The following is a 22,727-nucleotide window of genomic DNA, read 5'->3' as shown; positions in this document are numbered from 1 at the left end:
AATACATAAAGATTTTTTTAAAATAAGGTATCTTTGTTTTAAATATAGTAAGTACATAAAATCCTTGAGACAGAAGTTAGATGACATATTATTTGAACTATATTAAAGAATCATTGTCATTTGAGCAGATATTTGGTATCATGGTTATGTATTTTTCTTAAAGATTTTATTTATTTATTTGACAGACAGAGATCACAAGTAGGCAGAGAGGCAGGCAGAGAGAGAGGAGGAAGCAGGCTTCCTGCTGAGCAGAGAGCCCGATGCGGGTCTTGATCCCAGGACCCTGAGATCATGACCTGAGCTGAAGGCAGAGGCTTTAACCCACTGAGTCACCCAGGCGCCCCTTTGTTTATGTATTTTAAAGAAACTGATTTTTTTTAGATCGATACTGAAATAGTCATGAATGAAATGATATGATGTTTCCTATTTGCTTCAAAATAATATGGGTCAATGCACAGAAGAAAGAAGATTGGCCAGGAGTTGATAAGTGTTGAGACTGGAGAATAGATACTTAAGGATTCATAATATCAGTCTGTTTATTTTTGCATATGCTTCTGACTAGCCTAATAAAAAATGTTTTAAACAGTGGGTAAAATATTAAATGAATTAGTATCATCAAATCATCAGTTACTAGAAGAGACTATCAACACAAATTTGATTGCTGTAGTCTCAAGTTCCACAAGGGCAAGATTCATAGCTTAAGCTACTTTATATCCTGGACTTATGTCTTTTACATGTAATATTGTAGGAGTTAAATATATGGTTTTTTGGATGAATTAATGAACTTTATTCTTGTTGCTATAATAAATTAGCAGTGAATCCTTTCCAGCAAATGTCACATATCCATGTAAATTGTATTTTATTAGACACTTCTCATTGAGTAGTATTGGCTCAGCATTGGATTATTCAAGCCAAAATCCTAGAATTATCTTTGCTTCCTTTAACTTCATCTTCAATATCTGGTCCCTCACCAAATCCCATTGGTTCCACTTCCAAAATGTGCCCCATATCTGGCTACCTAGTCACCTAAGTACCTGTCACCTAGTTGCATCATCCATCATCGACTGTCAGGAGGGCTGAAACAGTCAGAGACCACTCATAAGAAGAAAAGTACAATCCAGAGTCCTATTATCTCTCCACTTCTCTCCTTCTACAGTCCATTCACCAGGAAGAGCCTAAGTGATGTTTTTAATGTCAATCAAGTTATGTCACTCCACCTCATAAAACCAGTCAATGATTCTTGTTGAATTTAGAATACAATCCATAACTTCCTTTCACATCCAACAAGGCCTGTGTGCTCTGGCTCATTTGGACTGTGTCTTCGTCACTCATTTCTGTTCTGTGAACACAAGCCCATCAGACACCTTGTACCCTAGGGCCATGTCCTTCCTTCTGTTGCCTGGACTGTCTTCCCCAGTTTCTCTGCATGATGGGCACTTTAGTTCCTCCATCCAAGTTCTCCCTTAGGGATCCATTCCCTGATGTGTAATTTCCTCTAGCACTGACTATGAACTGCCTGGCTTATTTACTTATCACACATTTCCTGAAAAGAAGCTCTGTGTCTCTCTCCTATCATTTCTTCAGAGTCCACCATGATGCCTAACTTGTAAAAACCACATTTCATTGAAATCTAAGACATGATCAATTGTAGGAGGAAGTATTATATTATGTGCCACCAAGAAAATAAAAACTGCAAATTAAACTATGGCACAATGCTGAAGACTATTGATGATAAAAAAAAAACCTGACTTTTGAGATATTAAAATGCTGAAAAAATGTGTCCTTGAACGGATGAAACACATATCTTGTTGAATATATAAATGAATACACTTTGCTTAATCATGATTACTAATCTTGTAGTGATGTTTTTTGAGGAAATTATTCTAAGAAAGATACGTAGAGGCCAAGAGATTGCATAGGTCATGAGTAGCATTTTATTATGAAAAAGGAGATAGTATTAGTATGAAGAACTATGAGTAATTCAAAGAACTGTATGAGTAATTTTTCCAAACTACCAATTACTAGCTTACCAGCAATGATTCAAATTTTGTAGATCCTGGGTGGGCCATAAAACTTGAATTCTCAGAAAAGCCTTTAAGAGACTCAAGCAGTTGTCCTGGAGGTTGATTCAGGCCCTAAACTTGGAAAAAAAGGAGGGCAGAAAAGGTGGGGACAGACATAGATTCAGAGAGAGTTCGTAGTGGGAAGATGAGGAACCATGGTCATGTTGCATCTATCTGCATAATAAAATAGAGATCATTTGGTTCAGTGCAGTGGGGTAGGGATTTTGGAGCTTTCAGAAAGAAGAGAAGGTATGGAATAAGCGAAATGCAGAGAGTTTGAGAGCTTGAAGAAATTGTGTGTTCTATGGAAATGGATAGGTGTGCAGACAGATTGGAAAACCACTGAAGAAGACAACATCTTCTGGTTGGGTGTCAGATGGTAAGCCATACCCAAAGTGGTGTGGTGTGAGCGCTCACTGCTGGAGAAGTGATAAGAGAACCTGCTCCCTTGAACTGCCTTGGATTGTTCTGGTCCCGAAACTATATTCCATTTCTTTAAGAGCTGACTATCCCTGGGTGGCTCTGAACTCACTGCTTCCATTATTATCCTTTCTATGGCTATATCCTTTCTATAGGGGAGTGAGGTCAGGTTCAAACATTGACCTGGGAGGAAAAAAATTGACTCCCATCCCCTAAACTATGCTGTTCCCCAATAAACACGAGTCACTGGAAATGGCCCAAGGGAGCTCCTTCTGTGTGGAGTGAAAAGAAATTGTTTTTCACTTGCTAAAAACTGGAGGTTTTTCGTTTTGTTTTGTTTTGTTTAATTTTCTTATGAGAACATCCATACTTTTGGGACAGCTTCATGCTCTGCCCTTATGCTCTGATCCCAGTTCACCTGTATGCCCTTAGCTTTCTACACCTGACTTTGTGGTCCAGGCTTACTGATCATCTTTCAGGAGCTCTACATCTACCTGTCATCTTGGGTTAGGATGCACGTACCTTAGGGCAGCATACATTTGATCCATTTAGGAGGTGGGGGAAATCGGGAGTACCCCTGCTGCAATGCCATACACTCTTACTACCTGGCCTTTGTCCATGTTGTACCTTCTGTCTGCTTGAAACCCCTTCACCCAGCTTGGCTAGGTCCTACGAATCTTAAGATCTCGCTTGAAACCTCTCTTCTTCCTAGAAGGCTCCTCTGAGCCTCCGAAGTGTCAGTTCCTGAGCCTCCCACATCTCCTCTCCTGATACCCTGTTTCTGCCTGTCAGGCAGACTCACATCTCTGGGTCATGATCACCTCTTTGCTGATGGGCACTGCAAAGTTCTGTGCTTAACCCAGTCAGTACCTGTCTCCAAAGCAGGCTTGATAAACATTGACAGAATATTAAAAGAGGAAACATGTATTCATTTTTTAAAGGTTTTATATGCTTTGTTAACCCAGTTTCTAATAATGTCACAGGTGGGGTTTTTTTGTCTGTTTAAAAATCTTCCAACAATTTATGTCTCGAGCTATAACTGAAAACAATGTATTAGAAAACTTAATTGTGTTTATAATAACATTTCATAACTCTAACAAGTGTAATAATCTGATTGCAGCTATAAGCAGACATCATAAAAAGTAAAAATATTATTTTGGGCTGATGTTTGAAAAATATTTCTAGACTGAGTTTTGTACAATAGTTGTATAAAATTATGTAGCAATTGACACTTTTCAGCAGGTTGGTCCTAAGAAGAAGGTTTATCTGAAGCCAGACTCCTTCATTTCATTATCGGTCTGGCTCATGTCCTTTATTCATATTAAATGTATCAGCATCCCATACATCTTTCAGCCTGTGGCTTTATAACTACCCTGTTTATCAGTCTGTGCCAGATAAACAGCAAAGTTAAAAGCAAAGTTACTGGGGCACCTGGGTAGCTCAGTGGGTTAAAGCCTCTGCCTTTGGCTCAGGTCATGATCCCAGGGTCCTGGGATTGAGCCCTGCATCAGGCTCTCTGCTCCGCGGGAGGCCTGCTTTCTCCTCTCTCTCTGCCTGCTTGTGATCTCTGTCTGTCAAATAAATAAATAAAATCTTAAAAAAAAAAAAAAAGCAAAGTTACTATGATGTCAGTAGTGTGTTTTTTCAATTGTTCTTTGTGGTGATGTTTTTCTTCTCCCAGACAGCATAGCTTTTCTCCATTCCTTCCTCAGTTTCCATGGAGGGCTTTTTCTCATTAAGGTCAACAGACTTCTTAGAATGTCAGGTTTACCCAAGTGAAAAAGAAACAATTTAGCATTTTTTTGCCATTTGGAACTTTCCCTGCCTCCCTTTGCTATATTAGGGTATGCAAAAGAGATTATGATGCTGTGATATATAAATAGAGTAAACGTTCTTGTTTCATACTTATAGAAAACATTTATGGAACTCCTTAATTCTAAGTAGTTTATTTTCTTCATCTTTTGAAATTTGGTTGTGTCCAGACTTTATGCTTTTATCTTTTGCTGTAATCTTTAATGCTAACCTTATCTAGAATCCCATACCAAATGCTAAATGTAGCATTCTAGTACATCCTTCTCCTCCCTTCTAACCTAACTGTGGTCCTGGGAAGAAATTCATTTTGTAAATTACCTCAGTTTTAGCCCGATCTTGCATGGATTTTTTTTTTAAGAACCAGTGTGATTAGTGTGATTTTCTTACTTGTTCCTCTGATTCTGGTGACATAAAAGCTACTACATGTTCATTACACAGAACAGTCAGGGAAAATGAGGTTATTACTGCAATATTGTTAAACTACTAGGTGATATAAAAATATATGTGTGTGTGTGTGTGTGTGTGTGTGTGTGTATACATGTACACACACACTTTCAAAATCCTTTTTTTTTCCTTTATAGTAAAGCCACCCTAAGTTTAATGTTGAGACTCTGCAGTAAGCTTGGAAAATCTGAACCACCTTTTTATCCGTTAGCTGCCTTACCCTAAAGGCAGCTAAAGCCACAGGCTCACCAAAGAAGCAAATTATCATCCCATCCTTCTAGAAAAACCCAGAAGGATGGGATGATAATTTGCTTTCCAGAAGGATAGGATGATAATTTGCTTCTTTGGTGAGCCTATGCCTTAGGTCCATTTAAGTTCACAAATATGGTAAGAGAATGCTTTGGAAACTTTATATAGTGATTATTTTGGTACTGCCTAATGTAGATACCTAAGTGATTACCACTTATTATGTTAGAAATCCTGAGAAATGATGGATAATCTTTTACTGTAATCATGAAATAATAATAAATGAGGAGAAAAAAGAATAGAAAGTTAACCAGTGCCCTTTTTTGTCTCCCATGTGCTCTTTCTCACAGGTACAACTTGGCCAAGTGGAAATCAAATGCCCTATCACAGAATGTTTTGAATTCCTGGAAGAAAGAACGATTGTCTTTAACTTAACACATGAAGATTCCATCAAATATAAGTATTTCCTGGAACTTGGCCGTATTGATTCCAGCACCAAGCCATGTCCTCAGTGCAAGCACTTTACTACCTTCAAGAAAAAAGGACATATCCCTACCCCTTCCAGATCAGAAAGCAAATACAAAGTAAGCATGTTCACCAGAGTTGTGGGTTAGATGTCACATGATGCCAAATTAGGCCAACTTGTGGTGGGCATTAAGTGGGCTTCCTTGCCTTACCCAAGTCTAAGGTGAGTATATATTGGCTGTGATTCTGAAACTAAATGGTTTGGGGAGGCTGATGATCAGAGAGCACTCTTGAGGATTTCCTTAAAGTCTTTCTTTGACTTTAACCATGTTCAAAATTCATTTAGTAGCCAAATGGAATGACTAATCTTTTAAAGTAACTGTCACTGCTATTACTAAATATTAAGGAAATATTAATCCTTTTTTTTTTTTTAGTGTAAGTTTGACTTTTTCGGCGGACCCAACAGGATTCTCCTCTGGCTGCATCTATAATAAGTGAATATAGTATAAAATGCTATTCATTCCGGTACAAAATGCCAGTATGAGCTAGACTGTAAGCTAAGTTTGGGGGATGCAGTGGCAAATGTGACATGGTCCTTGCTCCGAAAATGTCTAATGAAGGTGAGAGAGACGTATGTTCTAAAATGACGGTTCACTATGATTAGTCAAAAGAAGAAAACAAAAACAAGAACCCCAGTACACTTGCGCTTTGAGAACACTGATGGAGGAGAAGAGGCTAGGACGTGAGGAGAGACTTCTTGGAGAAGACGCAGTTCTCCAGGCAGATCACCAGATAAACGTTGGAGAACATGTCAGAGCAAGGAATGAAGGAATGAGTAAGAGCACAGGCCCCGAGGCTGAGGCGGCCACACTGGAAACAAATGCTTGGTGGGGCTGGTGGGGCTGGTGGGGAGACAGCCAGCAAGAGGCAGCTGGGCAGGTACTTGAAAGCAGATTGTGTTGAGTGTTACACTGAGCCCAGAAGTTTGCATTTAATTCTGTAGGCATTACAGAGAGATCCTTCTGGCATCCTTAGTAGCGGATGTCACGGGAGGGCAAGACTGAAGGCTGGGCGGCAAAGGCAGCCAGTGTGGGAGCTAATCCCTGATTCACAGTGCCCGCTGTCCCTTACCATTACCTGGGGTTTTTTAGACAACCAGTGCCCCGGGCCCATCCCCCAACAACACTCTGGCACAATTTTGAGCCTCACGGGGTGTTGCTAGAGTGTAGCAGAACTGGGAACCTTTGCAGTAAATGAAGCAGGAAGATGAGGTCTGTGGCCCTAGATTTTCATCTTTGTCATTACAGTAGAATGGCAGGGTGAGGTGATTTCAAAGGCTGTGTGAAGTCCTCTCCACTTAAGGTAAGTCTTAGCCCGCGTTCTGGTCTTGGAAGTAGTGGTGGTATGGTATGCATTCTGTAGCTTTGAGGGACGGTGGTTCAGCAAGTACTTCCCTCCGTGGGTTGCAAGGATGAGCTACAGCAGGTTAGTCAAAACCTCTTAATGAGTAACTGGGCTTTGAAATGGCTTGGCTCTCACAGTCAGTTCTTTTATTTACTATCTTTGTGAAGCCTAGGCTCATAACTAGCAGAAAACACCCCCTTTTTTTTTCTTCTCTAAAAAGTACCTTTTTGAGGTCGCAAAACTGTATAACTCAAATAATACACTCACAGTGATTTTGAATACTGACTTAATAACAAAAGCATACTTTTATTTGACTCTGTATATTCTTAATGAAGTTATTTTTTAAAAGATTTTAGTTATTTAGTTATTTGACAGAGAGAGAGCGAGACCGTGAGAGAGGGAACACAAACATGGGGAGTGGGAGAGGGAGAAGCACCCTTTGCGTGCAGAGCAGGGAGCCCAATGAGGGGCTCAGTCCCAGGATCCTGGGATCATGATGTGAACCGAAGGCAAACGCTTAGCAACCGAGGCACTCAGGTGCCCCAGGTTAAGTTATTTTTATTCCAATTTTATGTTGTTGATGTGATCAGAAATTGCTAGTTTTAGAAGGACTTCTTATCTCATAACAGTGTATTTTATTTTTTCTAAATTTTGTTTGGAATCATATATATATATGTACATATGTACATATATACACACACACATATAATATACATTTTAATGTAATTTATTTGTTTATAAAATATATGTTGATACAATTAATATATATTTATAAAATATATGTATATAGACTCAGATTATACTATTTTGAAATTTTGGTAATTAAAACATGTATGCATAGAGTCAAAGAGGAAATCATTCAAAAATATACTGTTCTTATGAAAGGTATAGTGTAAGGTACGATTATAGCTGTAGTAAAATTTTATAAATCCCATTTCACCCCCAGATCACTAAGTCCTTTGGTGATGAGCATTATTTATCAGAATGTGCATGTATTGAGAAGGAAATATGTAAAAATTGAAAAATATAAGATCCAATATTTGTATAATTTTGAGTGAACCAAGGGCTTCCTGACAACATTTCCCTACATCAGGATTCCTCCAATGTCCATCAGTTGGGTTGTAGGTAAGAAGACATGTAGGGGGCAAATGAATCAAGACCTCAAACTTAGTAAGCTCAGTCTTTTATTTCTGATGAACAGAGGAGAAGGATATTTGCTTTAGGAACAGGAGAAACTCAACACAAAATAAACATTTTGTCATAAACAGTGGAAATTCTTGGTAATGGGTGAGGGATGAAAATCTCAATATAAAGTAAAAGTATTAAACAACTTTCAAGAAAAATATAGCTACCATAAAATTTGGGAATGATTACTGTTATTACTCATCTTTACTCTTGTAGAAGAGAAGGTCTCTAACAGAAAAGATAAATAATCCCCCCATTCTATACAGTACAAAGTTCTAGAGATAATCCACACAATTCCTGAAGCAAAGATTTTTAGCATTTACTATAACATTTAGATCGCATTTTCCATCATTAAACTGTAAACTCTCATGTTAACATTAACTACTTGATTTGCATGTCCATACCTGTCTGGATATTATGAGTAAGGAGAGCTTGGACAAGGATGCTTCAGCAAACCAACTGTGACTTTCATGGTTATAGCATAGCACCCTACATTGCGACTATTATCCTTCTTCTTTGTGGTAAATCAATGGCTATTTTTTAGGTTTGCTCTATTTGAAAAAATTCTGTTTTCCCAATAACAGACCCCACTTCCAAATGGTATAGTTCATTATAACTTTAAGAGTACTGAATTCAAATACCTGAATGTAATGAACTGAGTCATAACACAACAGAAACAAAAAGAAAGATTACTATGAATGTTTTACATGTCTGAGCAATTTAAAATCTCTTTATAATATTGTTTACAGCCTAAATGGGTTTTGTACCTATTGATGAAACCCTTATAATGGGTATTTCAATATTACTCTTTTTGTGTCATTGAATTATAATGTTGTGATCCGAGATGGCAGTTCTTGAACATTTATTATGATTTCTGTCAATTGAGAAGCACTTAAATAGAAGGTTAAAATTGCTTGGAAATATCACAGCTATTTTATAACAGGAAATACCATTTGATACATCTCACATGAAATTTGAAATCTAAAATATCATATGCGGGATTTCATTTAAATTTGTAAATACCACTTTTAATTTTTTTTTGTACTTTGCAAGTGAAAAGGGGGTAAACAGAATATATCAACAAGCAGGAAGAAGAACTTCTAGGTGCCAATACGTGCTTCCGAGCCATCACTCAACATCTCCCTTCTAACAGAATTTTGAGTACACAGAGCTTTTCATTATGTTCTGAACTCCATTAAACTACTACTGTATCAAATAGGACAAGCATATTCTTGAATGGAGAGATTACATTGAGACAACCTTGACTTTGTGCAAATTCAGTCTTTCTCATTCATATTTGTCTTCTTATTCCTACAACTCTTGTCATGAGGCAAAATATTTTACCATTCCATTTCTTCAATGTTAATTTCAAATCCAATAAAAAAATCTAATGTCTCACCAAAACAGTTCCTAGAATGTATTAGTGCAACTGCATATCAATACAGTGAACACATTAGCGATGGGAAAATGAAAATGCTGAAGTTGTGGCTTTAATGGTGCTCATGTGATGTCTGGTGACAGACACATCCCCAGCACCAGAAGTTTTTCTCCATAGCTACTACCATCTGGGATTTTATGGTGTTATTGTGTGGTTATTTGCTTAAAGTCTCTCCCACTCCTTTCTAGGAGGCCAGGTCCAGGCTTGCTGACTGCTGGAAAGCTGTCTCAAGCCCTGTGTCTGATAGACTGAGCTCTCAAATTATATTTGTTGGAGGACATAATAAATGGGCCAATGCATATATAATAATGTGTACCATAGTAAATGTGGGTAGAAAATGCTGAGATCACTGGGAGAAGAAAGGACAGGAGAGATTAGAAAGACTTCCATAAGAGTAAACTGAGCTTTGAAATGTTTAATTTGCCAAGCTGGGAAAGGTGGGTCAGAGCACTGGCTTCCAACTATGTTTAAACTCAGTCTGCCACATACGAGCTCTGCCCCTGTGAGTAGAGTTTTCACATGTTTTCCTGGGGTTAGTAATAGTACCGGTCAGAAGGGCAGATTAAGGATTAAACAGGGTCACACATGTAAAGTGCTTAGCACCATGTCTGATGCATCCTAAGTGCTCAACATTTGCTCGAAATTATTATGTTTGCTCCCATTATTAGGCAGCAGCCACAGAATAAGCAACCCTGAGTTATTGGGATGGAGATAGAGGAGTCAAGAACAAGATAGGTGGAATGAAAGTTTGGGTCACTGATGGATGGTGGGAACAAAGGAGAGATGATATTGACCATGTCTTGAAAAAGAAGAACAGGCTTGGGGAGTGAAAAACAAATTCGGTTTGAAATGTGTCGATGATGTTAAGTTTGAAGACCCTTGGGGCTTCAAGGAGATCTCTAAGAAGTGTGGATCTTATGAGAAGGGATCTGATGACAATCATTAATATTTGAGGAGCTTGAGGCAGAGGGAGGTGACTTTGACAGGAATGGATAAAACATATTCTGAGAGGTAGAGAAAGTGATCGTTTTTCATGAAAAAGAGTTGAGAATTACAAGTGATTAAATATAGTCATTTTATGCCTTAAGAGTTGTACTGAGATAAGGGCTGTTCTCAGTTTCTTTCCTATTTCCCAGCATAGACCAAGAAAAGATCCCCCTCTTTATACTGATTTGGACTAGGTTGAAGGGAATGCATAAACCAACACAGGGAATGTATTAGAGGTCATTTTCTTTATGGTTTCCTTGAGGCAAAACTAATATAAACCCCACTCTTCTTCCCACAAATAATAAACAGAACCTTGAAAATTCACAGAATGGTGCTTCAATTCATTGTAAAGTGAAAGAAAAGGAAAACAGTAAAATGTCCTGGGGAAACTCCCTCTATGTTCTTACCTTATATAGTTAGCTGTCTTTTTTTCCCTCTCTTTTAATTATTAAAACCTCTGGGAAGAAATCACATTTTATAAAACTGCAAGTACATTATTTCCTTGTGTGGTAAAAGAACTTTTCTAAGGTCTTTATAATCAAATCAATGGGTTTGCTATTCCTAACGTATTTTAAAATGTGCGTAAGTGGAAGGCTGGAATTGTGGTAATACTCAATTTACCCTCTTCCTGTGTCTGTTATTCAGCCCACTCTGACCTGTCCTGTACTCCAGAAAGTTGCCCCTTTGAAGGGCTTTTCCAGACTCGCTTACATCTCGATTCCTATTTGGGTTCAGCCAACTGTTGCCATTGGCAGGAGACAAAAGGGTGGAAGGAGAGAACAGTAGATAACATTGCTTCCTCACTCCCTTCCTAATTCAGTACAAAGCTCTGGCCGTAGCTGTGTCCTAGGACTGTACCTCCCTCTAGGTGGTCCTTCCCCCATATTTCTCATTCTCACTGAGCTGCAGAAACCCCTCTCCTCCTTTGTCTCTTTGGCTCTAAGAGCGACAGTGGCTTCCCACTATGTCTACTTCTGGGGCCCTGCCAATCCTTTGTTCAGATCCCAGCTGCATGTCTTCAGTTGTGCCTCCAGTTAACAATTTTTATTTATATCAATCCATCAATCAATATACTTGAGCTTTCTTTTAGTAAAGATACTTTGAGAATTTTTTGCCCTGTGTAAAAATGTTTAAGGGTTTCCTGTAAAAAGCATGCTGCTTTGCTCTTTGGTTTTTCCCCAGCACCATCACTTTAAGTTGACAATGTTTACAAATTGATAATCAGATTGTGCTTAAGCCCTGCAAGATCAGTTCATCCTGTGACGCATACCAACTTCTCTTGGCATTAATGCATCATTGATGTTAGGGGCTATAGAAAACAAGTGTAGTTTCTTTTTTTTTTTTTTAAGATTTTATTTATTTATTTGATAGAGATCACAAGCAGTCAGAGAGGCAGGCAGAGAGAGAGAGAGAGGAGGAAGCAGGCTCCCCGCTGAGCAGAGAGCCCGATGTGGGGCTTAATCCCAGGATCCTGAGATCATGACCTGAGCCGAAGGCAGAGGATTTAACCCACTGAGCCACCCAGGCCCCCCCACAAGTGTAGTTTCTTAAATGATTGTTGCTAGAATGGATTTGGGAGGAAGGTAAAGATGGAGTTGTCTAGCCTGGTTTAAAGAAGCCAACTTAGGGGCGCCTGGGTGGCTCAGTGAGTCAAAGCCTCTGCCTTCTGCTCAGGTCATGATCCCAAGGTCCTGGGATCTAGCCCCGCATCGGGCTCTCTACTCAGTGGGGAGCCTGTTTCCCGCCCCTCTCTTTGCCTGCCTCTCTGTCTACTTGTGATCTCTCTCTCTCCCTCTCTCTGTCAAATAAGTAAATAAAATCTTAAAAAAAAATAAAGAAGCCAGGTTAAACAAAGGGTGTGTTATATATGCTAACTTTGAAAAAAAAAGTGCAATATCCAGCTATGATGCAGATCCACTAAATTTTATTAGGATGCATTTTTCTCTCTAGTTACTAATGAGGTTCTTTGCTAAAGTTGTTCTTTGTTTCCTTTATTGATGTATAAATTAGCCATAATATTTTATGAAGTCTTTACTTGAACTTCTAACAACAAAAAACAAGGACTAGAATTCATTTAGTATCCTAACCTACATTTGATGTTCAAAAAAACCCTACAATAATTATAATAATCAAGGCCCATAACTACCATAAATTGACCTACAATGGGACTGAAAACTGTTTCTGGATTTTGGTTTTTTTTTTCTTCACTACATCATCCCTTGGGTCCTCAGCACAAGAGACAAGCTGAAGAATCATTTCTCACTGAGGACATGCTAAAGAGTGGGTAAAAGTAAGCCATGTCTGGTGCTCATTATGAAATGGTCTGGAAGATGTTAGGGCTATGCATTTCTCACCTACCACACTCTGCACTCCTACCTTGCCATACTTACCCTCTCAGATCTTTACGGGCACCTAATGCAACCTTCTACATGTGCATAAGTCCTCTCTACAAAATACCTACAAGTGGCCATTTAGACACTGATAAAACACTCACATTTTTAAGAAACTTTCTACTTAGAGAATCACTCCTTTCTATTCAAAAGAATTCATTGTTACCTTCAAGCTGAGATCTGTCTCTTGCTTTCACCTGTTGGTCACAGACAATCCTCCCATTTCCTCACTCAGATACACTATATAATTAGATGGCCCTCCAGCTACTCTAGGTAGGTTATCTCTGTGAGATGTTAGCCTTACCTGACTGTGTTGTTTTCAGAATAGATGTCTTGTTGAGAATGGGGTTGATGCCATCAGCTCTGACTAGTGAATTTGTACTACACAATCAGGCAGAATCTTCCAGTATTATTTATATTCATCTATGAAGAGGTTGGTCCTCAGACAAGAAATAAATTCAGGCAGATACTTCTCTGGGCCTTGCTTTCTAGGTTTAAAGGAAGAGTCTATAAATGTTTAAAGGTGTTTCCAGGCAGCAGAAGCAAAATAGATTGGTATGAAATAACAATTCTCAAATTAGGGAGAGAGGACTCTTTTCAAAGAATAAAACCCTTGGAAGAGTATGCCTCTCAGTTGAAAATGAAACCCAGTACTAAAGTGAAAGTATTGTGCAGTAGTGTGTCACATATGTAAAAGGATCCTGGAAACCAATATGAGGGATGTGGGTAAGGCTGTTTGTATGAAAAACCACTACAACTCTGTATGGTTTATCTTGTCATGTGTTAACAGTTTTTTGAGTTTGTTTGTTTGTTTGTTTGTTGTCCTCATTTGATCCCTGACCTTTAGGAAAGTTTCCCTTTCATTTTCCGGCTTAGTTTCAGCTATGCTCCGAAAAATTAAGACAAGGGTCACTGGGCCACTTTTGGACTGTGTTCAGGGAACAGTGCCTTATGCAGCTTGCATGTTACTAGCAATATACAGTATTCAGGGAGATATCCCCAAGTAGGATGGGACTAAGGGAATAATGTTAGGGACTAAGAATGGAGGCAAGAAGTCAAGCCCATGTTTTGCCATGTGGAAAACCTCCCTCCACTGCCACTCTTGCTTTAGGATTTGATCTGATAAGGGAGCAGATAGTGCTTCCTTGAAGGTATATGAGGCCATGCATCAAACACTACTTTTCTCCTCTCTCTGATACCCTGTACTTCTTCCCAATCTTCTCATCTTCAAGAAAGACATCTTAAGTTATTACAAAACTTTTTATAACCATGAGATTTCCCTCTTATGTCTATATTGATCAGTTTCCTTAGGACACAGCGTAGTCTGACAGCCGTAAGTTTTATGTTTCATGTAAGAAGTTCCTGGACCACAGTGTATTTTGAGAGACACATCAAGAGTTTAGGAACATAGGGGCTCCTGGGTGGCTCAGTGGGTTAAAGCCTCTGCCTTCGGCTCAGGTCATGATCCCAGGGTCCTGGGATGGAGCCCCTCATCGAACTCTCTGCTCAGCAGGGAGCCTGCTTCCTCCTCTCTCTCTGCCTGCCTCTCTGCCTACTTGTGATCTCTGTCTGTCAAATAAATAAATAAAATCTTAAAAAAAGGAGTGTAGGAATATAAATATAAGACTAATTGAACCCTGTTTATTGGACACTTTAGCAAGGCTCAGGACTGAAGCAGCTGAAGTGGCATCTCTTTTTGGGCCCCATGAGAAGCCTTGCTTTCTCCCTAGTGCTCTAGGTGCTTTCAGGCCTCTGTGGGAGCTTAGGCTGGGCCCTCGGCCAGAAATGTTACCCCAGCACTGGCCCCAGTGACATTCCACTCAGCCTTAAAAGCCACCTTCTCTCTGAACATTAGCCTTCCGATCTTCCCTGAAGCACCTTTCCCATGATTCCCACTTGTCCAAGCTTCTCTTTTAGCAGTAATTACATGGTTTGATAGCTCTCTATGTTTGTACCTGTCTGTCTTCAATAAATTCCTTGAGGATAAGTGTTTTCATTCTTTTGTATGTGTCTAAACAGTACACTCAGTACCTGCTACTTGAAGGTGCTCAATAAATATTTGTTGAATGGGCAAATGGATCGATGAGTATGTTTCATTATTGCATATCTGTCTTACCCTGTAGTTCTAATAAAGCAAATTTTTCTTGGAAGACTGAGTTAGTGCATATTTGCAATGATTATTTCAAACGTAGATATTGTCTAATATTTTAAGTTTGATAAGTAATGATTTCATGATTTGTTTAAAATAATTGTGTATATAGGAGTGTATATAATTAGGCAAAAAAAGACATTGCTGGGGTCCTTTTTGGTTTGGAACTCCATATTTTGTGGGTATTTTTTTATTTGGCATGAACTGTCAAGAGAAAATATCATTTGCTTAAGACTAGTCAGTGCGTTTAAATTATCTTGTGAGTGTCATAGTAGCCCAGATTTCTAGAAAAACTAAAGAAATTCAGAAGTTTAAAATGTAAGATAAAGATTTTTTTTTTAATCTTTCATGGATTCTGGAACAAGTTAATAAGATTCTTAACTCTGATAACTTTATTCTTGAAACTCTTGCAGCCCTGTCTGTTGTAGAAGAGTTTGATCACAATCTTGATATTCAGTAAAATGTCACGTAGATAAAACATTTAGTAAACATGATCTGGTAATCTAAGAAAAGATGATACCATCTTAGTCATTGTTCATAAATTAGATATGTTGGTTTTCTTTTAATTCATTTAACATTAGCCAATACATAGTACTTGCTGTGTGCCAAACAATTCATTTTACCGATAACTTTGAAGGCCTACCATGAGCCAGAAGTTCTAGGAAGTAGGGGATACTTGAGACAGCTTTTGTAACCTCAGTGAGCTTGTAGCTTGTTAGAAAGATTAGACATCTACATGTTGAATGTGAGCTCTCTAAGAAAGATACTGAATCTGTTTGGGAGGATAGGGAAGACATCTCCAAGCAAGTAGCATTTGATCTGGATAAGATTTCAGTAGACAGATTGTGTTAATTGGGCTTTCTCCAATTACAAAAGGCAGAGATATGCTTTGTCTCAAGCTATCTCAGTTCATGAGATTTACTGTAAGTCTCCACAGGAAGAACGAAGGGCAAGAGAACAGCCTCAGCAGCCACCAAGGCAGACGTTGCAGAGAATTGGACACTGTCTCTATTAGCATGAGAGCCCCTCTGTTGTGTCACTAGATGTGAATGTCTATTGTTCCCTTCTCTTGTGATCTGCACTGTGGTCACTAAGCTTTTCTTAACTTTGTCTCCGCAACAAAGGTAAAGTGTATGTGTATTCCCATATCACTCCTCAGGAGAAAAAGAAATCTGTCTTGCCAGCCACCTTACAGGCTGCTTGCCAGCCCAAGGATACATGCTTCTGCTTAGGGATTCATTGCTGGTGGAATCAGTTGTGGCCAGGGAGACAGGGTCAGAGCAGACCTTCTCAAACTTGAGCATGCATCTGAATCACCAGGAGACCTAGTGAAAATTCAGACTCTGATTCAGTAGTTGTGGGCTGTGACATGATTTTTTTGTTCCCAGCAAACTGCCAGGTGATGCCAATGTTGCTGGTCCCCGGACCACACTTTGAGTAACAAGGATGGAACGATAGTGACCTCTTTGTAAATATAATTACTCAGAAGGCAGGCAATCTGTGTGGGAGGTCTGTGGTTGTGAGATGGTGTTTCGTGTGGAGAAATAAGTATTAAAAAGGGAGTGAAAAAAGATGCAGCGTTGATGTTGATACGTGTTTTTTTAATAAGGCCAATTTTGGATATGGTTAAGGCCACAATAGAATAAGGCATCTTCAGACCAGAAAGTTAGAATTTAAGACCATTCAGAACAACAGAGTTGTTGGGGCTGCCTATTAGTCTTTTTATTGTCTTATTCCAGAGCAAAGCAATAGTTTAATGTTTTCAGTGAGAGACGATAAGCAGTTGGGTCTGAATTTAAATTACTCCTCTTCACTTGAGAGCTTGCTGCAAAACTTTTTTCACAGTTTGCCACGGAGTCCATGTTGTTGGTGAAGATTGGCAGTAGGATCTACTGTGGAATTTAGCTGTTTATTGCACAAAGTTCGGAACCAGAGTCACTGGTGTAGACACCTAAGTATCAGATTCCTTATCATTCTGGTACATTAGGACAATCACACATTTCTAACTCTCTTCATTAAGGATCCATAGGGGTGACCATCCAGCACTTGGTCACAAAAATCCTCTAACTATTGTGATGTCCAGTCTCCACAGAGTTAATTCCAGTGTCAAATTGTTGTTTCATCCATTCTTCTATTTATTTCAGAAATACTAAGAACCAAAGAGAATTTTTTTTTATTTGACAGTGCTAGAGGTCAGTGACAGAATTACTGATAATGTTGAATAGACAAGAACTTGGTTGAATATTCAAGCCCTTCTGAGAATAGCAGATGCGTGAGGAAAAGCAAGTCTTTCTGACTTCTTCCCAACTTCATTCATTACATCCGAAGAGGACATTCACGGAGGACCCATGTGGCACTTGCATTTATTCATCATTGTTCAAGGGCATGGAGTAATGACCATTTTATATCATTTTAGTAGCTAGAGTTTACCCACTTCAATTCATTGTTCGTTAAAATGACTTATTTTAACTTTAATGATCAGAGAAGACAAAAATGTTGATTTTTAAAGGACTAAATAGCAACATGCCTTTTTTTTTAACCAAAGAGTCTCCTAATTTATGTAAGTAAAATTTTGAAAAGGATTTTCGAAATTCACTGTATGTCGGTAGTCATATAGAATTCTGACTTACTGAATAGCTTAACCACATGACCTTTGATTGCTAACATTTTGGATTTCAATTACCAAAGAAAGAATACTGTTTAGTATGAGGGAGTGTTTGCCAAAGTGAAAAGAATGCTGGCTTTGGAGCCAGACAAACTTATGTTTAGCTTTCTTCTTAACACAAGCTTGCTATATTACTTTGGGTGAGTTATTTAATCTCTGTGAGTGTTAGTTTTCTTATCTGTAAACTTGTGATTTTACCTACTTTGTAGCATTATTTTGTGGGTAAAAATAAATATTGCATGTTATGCAGCAGTATAAACATTACACAGGACAGAATTTCAACAAATAAATAGACATGATGTTTAAAATTTTATGACAGAATACTATTTTGTTTTAATATAAATTAAAAGCAAAAGCACTTCTGTTACTTCATATTTAAATAGGAAGAACATTACCTATTCTAGACATTAGTGAAACTGCACTGCTTTGAGTTATAAACACAAGAACTGTGATTATAATTGCTCCGTCGTTAATCTGCATATTGGAAACTTTGTGTCAAAAAAGTGGTTTTCTGAAAAAGTAAGTCGTGATACTGTCAACAGTTTAACAAAGAAATTCTAACTAATCTTCAGAGTGTACTTGTGAATTCATTCACGCTGCGTGAAATAATGTACAGGAGCGCAGAGAAGAGTAGTTACCAGTGTTGTTCATAGTAAAACATTTTTATTCATCCACTTTAATCAAACAGGGCTGAGAAAATCAAATTATGCCCATATGTTCTTAGATAGTGAAGACCAGAAATACTGTATGATAATGGGATACTTCCCTGTCATTCAAAATAAAGGAAGGCCGATAAAATGTCTTCCGTGTCAAGTGGAAGACAAATATTTTCAATGAACATAAACACACACTCTCATAGAGTGAAAATACAAAGACTTTTTTTGATGGTTTCCTAGGTACAGGCCACAGGATCCCCATACAGATATACGTCTAATAGGGAACATTTGTATTGATTTTATAATGAACTTCCCTTAGATTAATAGCAAATGAGGCATATCCTTTATTTGAAAGGGTACTTGCTAGCAAATGCTGGTTTAGTAGTTTATTAAGTTTATTTGCCAGTGTGTTTTTCATTTGATGGAGCATCTATGAGGCTTTGATTTTTTTTTTTTTTTTTTTTTTTTTTAGGCTTTGATTTTTTTAAAGTGAATAAAGCCATTGGTAAAAAGAGCAATGGAAATGCCTGGGAAGTTGGTTCAAGGGAAAGGTGGATTTAAAGGCAACAGCCTGAGTGTGTAGAATAGAGGTATTGTGAGCCTTCAGGTATTACTCTGTGCTTCAGCCCAGAGGATTTTCATAAGGCCAAAATGATTTCCAGAAGGACCAGTGTTTAATTCCAGTACAGTGTACAGACAGTCTTATCATCTATACCAAAGCAGTTCTTTCCTCCTTTAATAACATTAAGAGTCACATCTTCTTGAGTTTAATCTTGTAGAGGGAGCAGTATTTTAAATCTGGACAAATTATAATCTTTCAGCTAATTTCCTCAAGCATCACTCTTCGTATCTTTTTAAACACTCTCAATATGTCTGCAGTGCTTAATATTACTTTTCCTTATACAGATCCAGTGCCCCACTTGCCAATTCGTCTGGTGTTTTAAGTGCCATTCTCCTTGGCATGAAGGTGTTAACTGCAAGGAGTACAAAAAAGGGGACAAATTGTTGCGTCACTGGGCCAGCGAAATTGAGCATGGACAGAGAAATGCCCAGAAGTGTCCAAAGTGCAAGGTGAGCTAACTAACCTTTACGAAAGCAAAGAAACATGTGCCTCTGGATATCATCGAAGAGTAATATTTACAATATTGAAGTGGATTACATGTATAACTTTTTAAAAATTAATTTATTTGAGGGGCACCTGGGTGGCTCAGTGGGTTAAGCCGCTGCCTTCGGCTCAGGTCATGATCTCAGGGTCCTGGGATCGAGCCCCACATTGGGTTCTCTACTCAGCAGGGAGCCTGCATCCCCCTCTCTCTCTGCCTGCCTCTCTACTTGTGATCTCTCTCTCTCTCTCTGTCAAATAAATAAATAAAACCTTTTAAAAAAATTAATTTATTTGAGAGAAAGAGCATGTATGCAAGTTGGGGGAGGGACAAACGGAAGGGGAAATCAAGAGTTGGTTGCTTAACCAAGTGAGCCACCCAGGTGCCCCAACATGCATGACTTGCTTAACGCAGGTGTGGAGAAAAAGGGTATTTGCTATTTCATTTTAGAAGAGTAATTATATTGCCTAACTAAATGGAACATATTATATATAAACAATGTATATTCTTCTTACTTGCATTATTCTTCACAATCTAAGGAGACCTCATATAATTACTGATTTTAAACTTCAAAGATTTTACTTTCCATTTAAAAATGGAGATGTGTGTATAGGGAAAAGTTAGCATGGAAATGATATAAAAGTATTGTTTCTAGTTTGCCATGTGCACTGTAATTACTTCTCATTTAGATAAGCTGTGAAACTTTGCAGTCCTTTGCTTTTCTTTCCCCTTCCATTGCTTATCACTTTAGGATTATAGTAAGCTGATCGTTTGCTTTTTGTAAGTTGTAGAAGCTAATAGTTGAAGTCAGGACTTGGGGATTTTATGAATCCCATTTTTCATTTTTCTCTTATCAGGCAGGAAATCATGAGTTAACAGGTATTTGAGCTGAGATTTAGATGTTGAAAGTCAACCATGTAAGCAACCAGGGAAGACTCACCTGCAGAGAAATCAGCAAGTAAATCCAGCCCCAAAACGGTTGATTTGATACTTATGGGGTAGAGCTCTGTTGAAATTTGGAGGTTTTTTTTTCTCTCAAAGCTCACTTTAGAAAACTATATGTGTGCATATATATATATATATATATATATATATATATGCGCACACATATATATGTATATAGAGTGCATAGGTACACTCTACCATGTATGTTTTCCACTTTTTGCCAAATTAATCTTTAGAAATCCTTCCTCAATTCCTTTCTGGAAATTTAGCACCAGATAAATAAAATTGGAGTTCTCAGAAAATGGTTAAAAATTAATCATTGTAAATCCAACTTGAAGTAGTAAATCCTGAAGCCTATTAATGAGCATAAATATAATGCACAGATTCACTATATTAGGTTCATGTACAAATTTATACATATAATAAGTAGAGTATTGTCTGAAATAAAATGTTGCATTCTTAATAGTTGAAAAAAAAATTTGAAATAGTTTTGATGACCTGGCTCTCTTAAAAGGATATCTAAAGAAATTTGAGCTAAAGCTTTCTTCGTTTTCCCTTTGGAAGGCAAATTCATCCACAGTTATTCTTTTGATTTTAAGGTTATTCCAGATCACAGCATCAATTGCTCAGTACACTTTTATTTGTCATCCATGGAAGAACAATGAGAAAATGAGGTCTTTCCCCATTGCTCTGGCCTTTCCAGTTTATTCCAGCTGCTGCTCAGTTTCAACTAAATAAAAACCAGGAATTCAGGAGTGCTGTTAAGTCATTCTATTTAGCACTTTATTTGAAAGTATACTTTATATTTCTCTGGAAAGCTGTGAAAACAATTACCAGTTAGCCTGGCTCCCAGACTGTATGCTGAATGAGCAATGCAGTATTATACATTGGGGACATTCTGAATGAATGGAGGTAATACATTAAAACATAAATGGGTTACCATAATCCTTCAATCTAACACTAAATGGACTCTGATATATACAAAGAGAAAACAACCAACTGGAAGGAGTTCCCGAATGCACGGATGACTTCTCACAGTTTTAACAAAGACAGGTCACAGTTAAGAGAAAGCATATATGCTGGTTGCTTTTTGAAGTAATTGCTGAAATGTTGGGGCTTGGAAAGTAATTCACTTTTAAAGAACTGAAAAGAAAGGAGCCAAGGAACCAGGGAATCCATTTACATGACTGGTGTGTAGCAGAGAATCTAGTCTCTGGTGAGATTCGGCTCCTTACAATTCATGTCAATTTAAGTCATATTTTAGGGCTTCTCTTGAATAGAAATAGTTCAGTTTTCCTTTTCTTTTACGCATACGACTTTATATCTTTGCATTTTCTTAACTGTGATTTTGTTGTTGGACCTTAAAATTATTTTTCCCTCATGAAACATTTCTGTTCTTAGAACAGAAATCCATGAGGAGATATTCCTCAGTGACTTAATGTTTGTCTTATACTCCAGGGCTTTACTTTCATAAATAATCCTTTAAAATTTATAAATATAGCATGTTGGAAAGTAAATAAATATGAAGCAAGTTAAACTAAATGGCCGTGCATGTATAGTGGAAATCAGTGTTGAACTAACAAGTGAAAATACATACATTAAATGACTTTGATTTAAAAAACAAATAACATAAAATGTATAAATATAAAATATATATATATATCCTAATATGTATATTTTCTAAATAACCAGTTGATGGTGTTCATCTTGGATATATCTTTTTCCCCCATTTTGGATCTTTCAAAGCTTATATTTCTAAAGATAGAATCACTGAATTAAAGGATATCAGTGTTTTTAGCATTTGGTGCATATTACCAATTTGCTTTTATAAAAGATTGAAATTTATAATTCCACAAGAAAAATCTGAGGACCTGTTTCTGTATGAACATTTCTGATTACCACTTCAAGTATTTTTTTTTAAGATTTTATTTATTTATTTGACAGAGAGAGAGAGATCACAAGTAGACAGAGAGGCAGGTAGAGAGAGAGGGGGAAGCAAGCTCCCCGCTGAGTGGAGAACCCGATGTGGGGCTCGATCCCAGGACCCTGAGATCATGACCTGAGCCGAAGGCAGTGGCTTAACCCACTGAGCCACCCAGGTGCCCCCACTTCAAGTATTTTTAAAATGCTATTTTAGTGGGTTAAAAGTATTTTGTTCTTGTATTATGAATCTCCTTGTTTGCTTTTACATCAAATATAAATTCATGTACTTTTTAATTTGTAATATCCTTTTTGACTTTCTGTGCATATTCTTTGCTCATTTGTATGGATCAGGTCAGGGCATATTTTTTGTATTAGATTATACGAACTTTTTTTTGGAAGTATTAACTCCTTTTCTGGCATTTTCCTCTCCTA

The 22,727-nt window shown here is 37.8% G+C and overlaps 1 protein-coding gene across 1 annotated transcript in view; it reads left to right on the top strand.

Moving 5' to 3' along the window:
* The window catches only part of RNF217 (ring finger protein 217), a 127,109-nt gene that overhangs the window by 80,186 nt on the left and 24,196 nt on the right, over positions 1-22,727 (top strand). Inside the window, exons 2-3 of the mRNA XM_046004983.1 lie at positions 5,336-5,569; positions 19,231-19,395. Coding sequence (XP_045860939.1) covers positions 5,336-5,569; positions 19,231-19,395 — 399 coding nt within the window. The remainder of the gene's footprint in view (positions 1-5,335; positions 5,570-19,230; positions 19,396-22,727) is intronic.

The sequence above is a fragment of the Meles meles genome, chromosome 5 (genome assembly GCF_922984935.1).
Source record: "Meles meles chromosome 5, mMelMel3.1 paternal haplotype, whole genome shotgun sequence".
NCBI classification, from domain to species: Eukaryota; Metazoa; Chordata; class Mammalia; order Carnivora; family Mustelidae; genus Meles; species Meles meles.
Note: the sequence above shows the minus strand (reverse complement) of the source record. Positions and strands in the feature narration are given on the sequence as shown.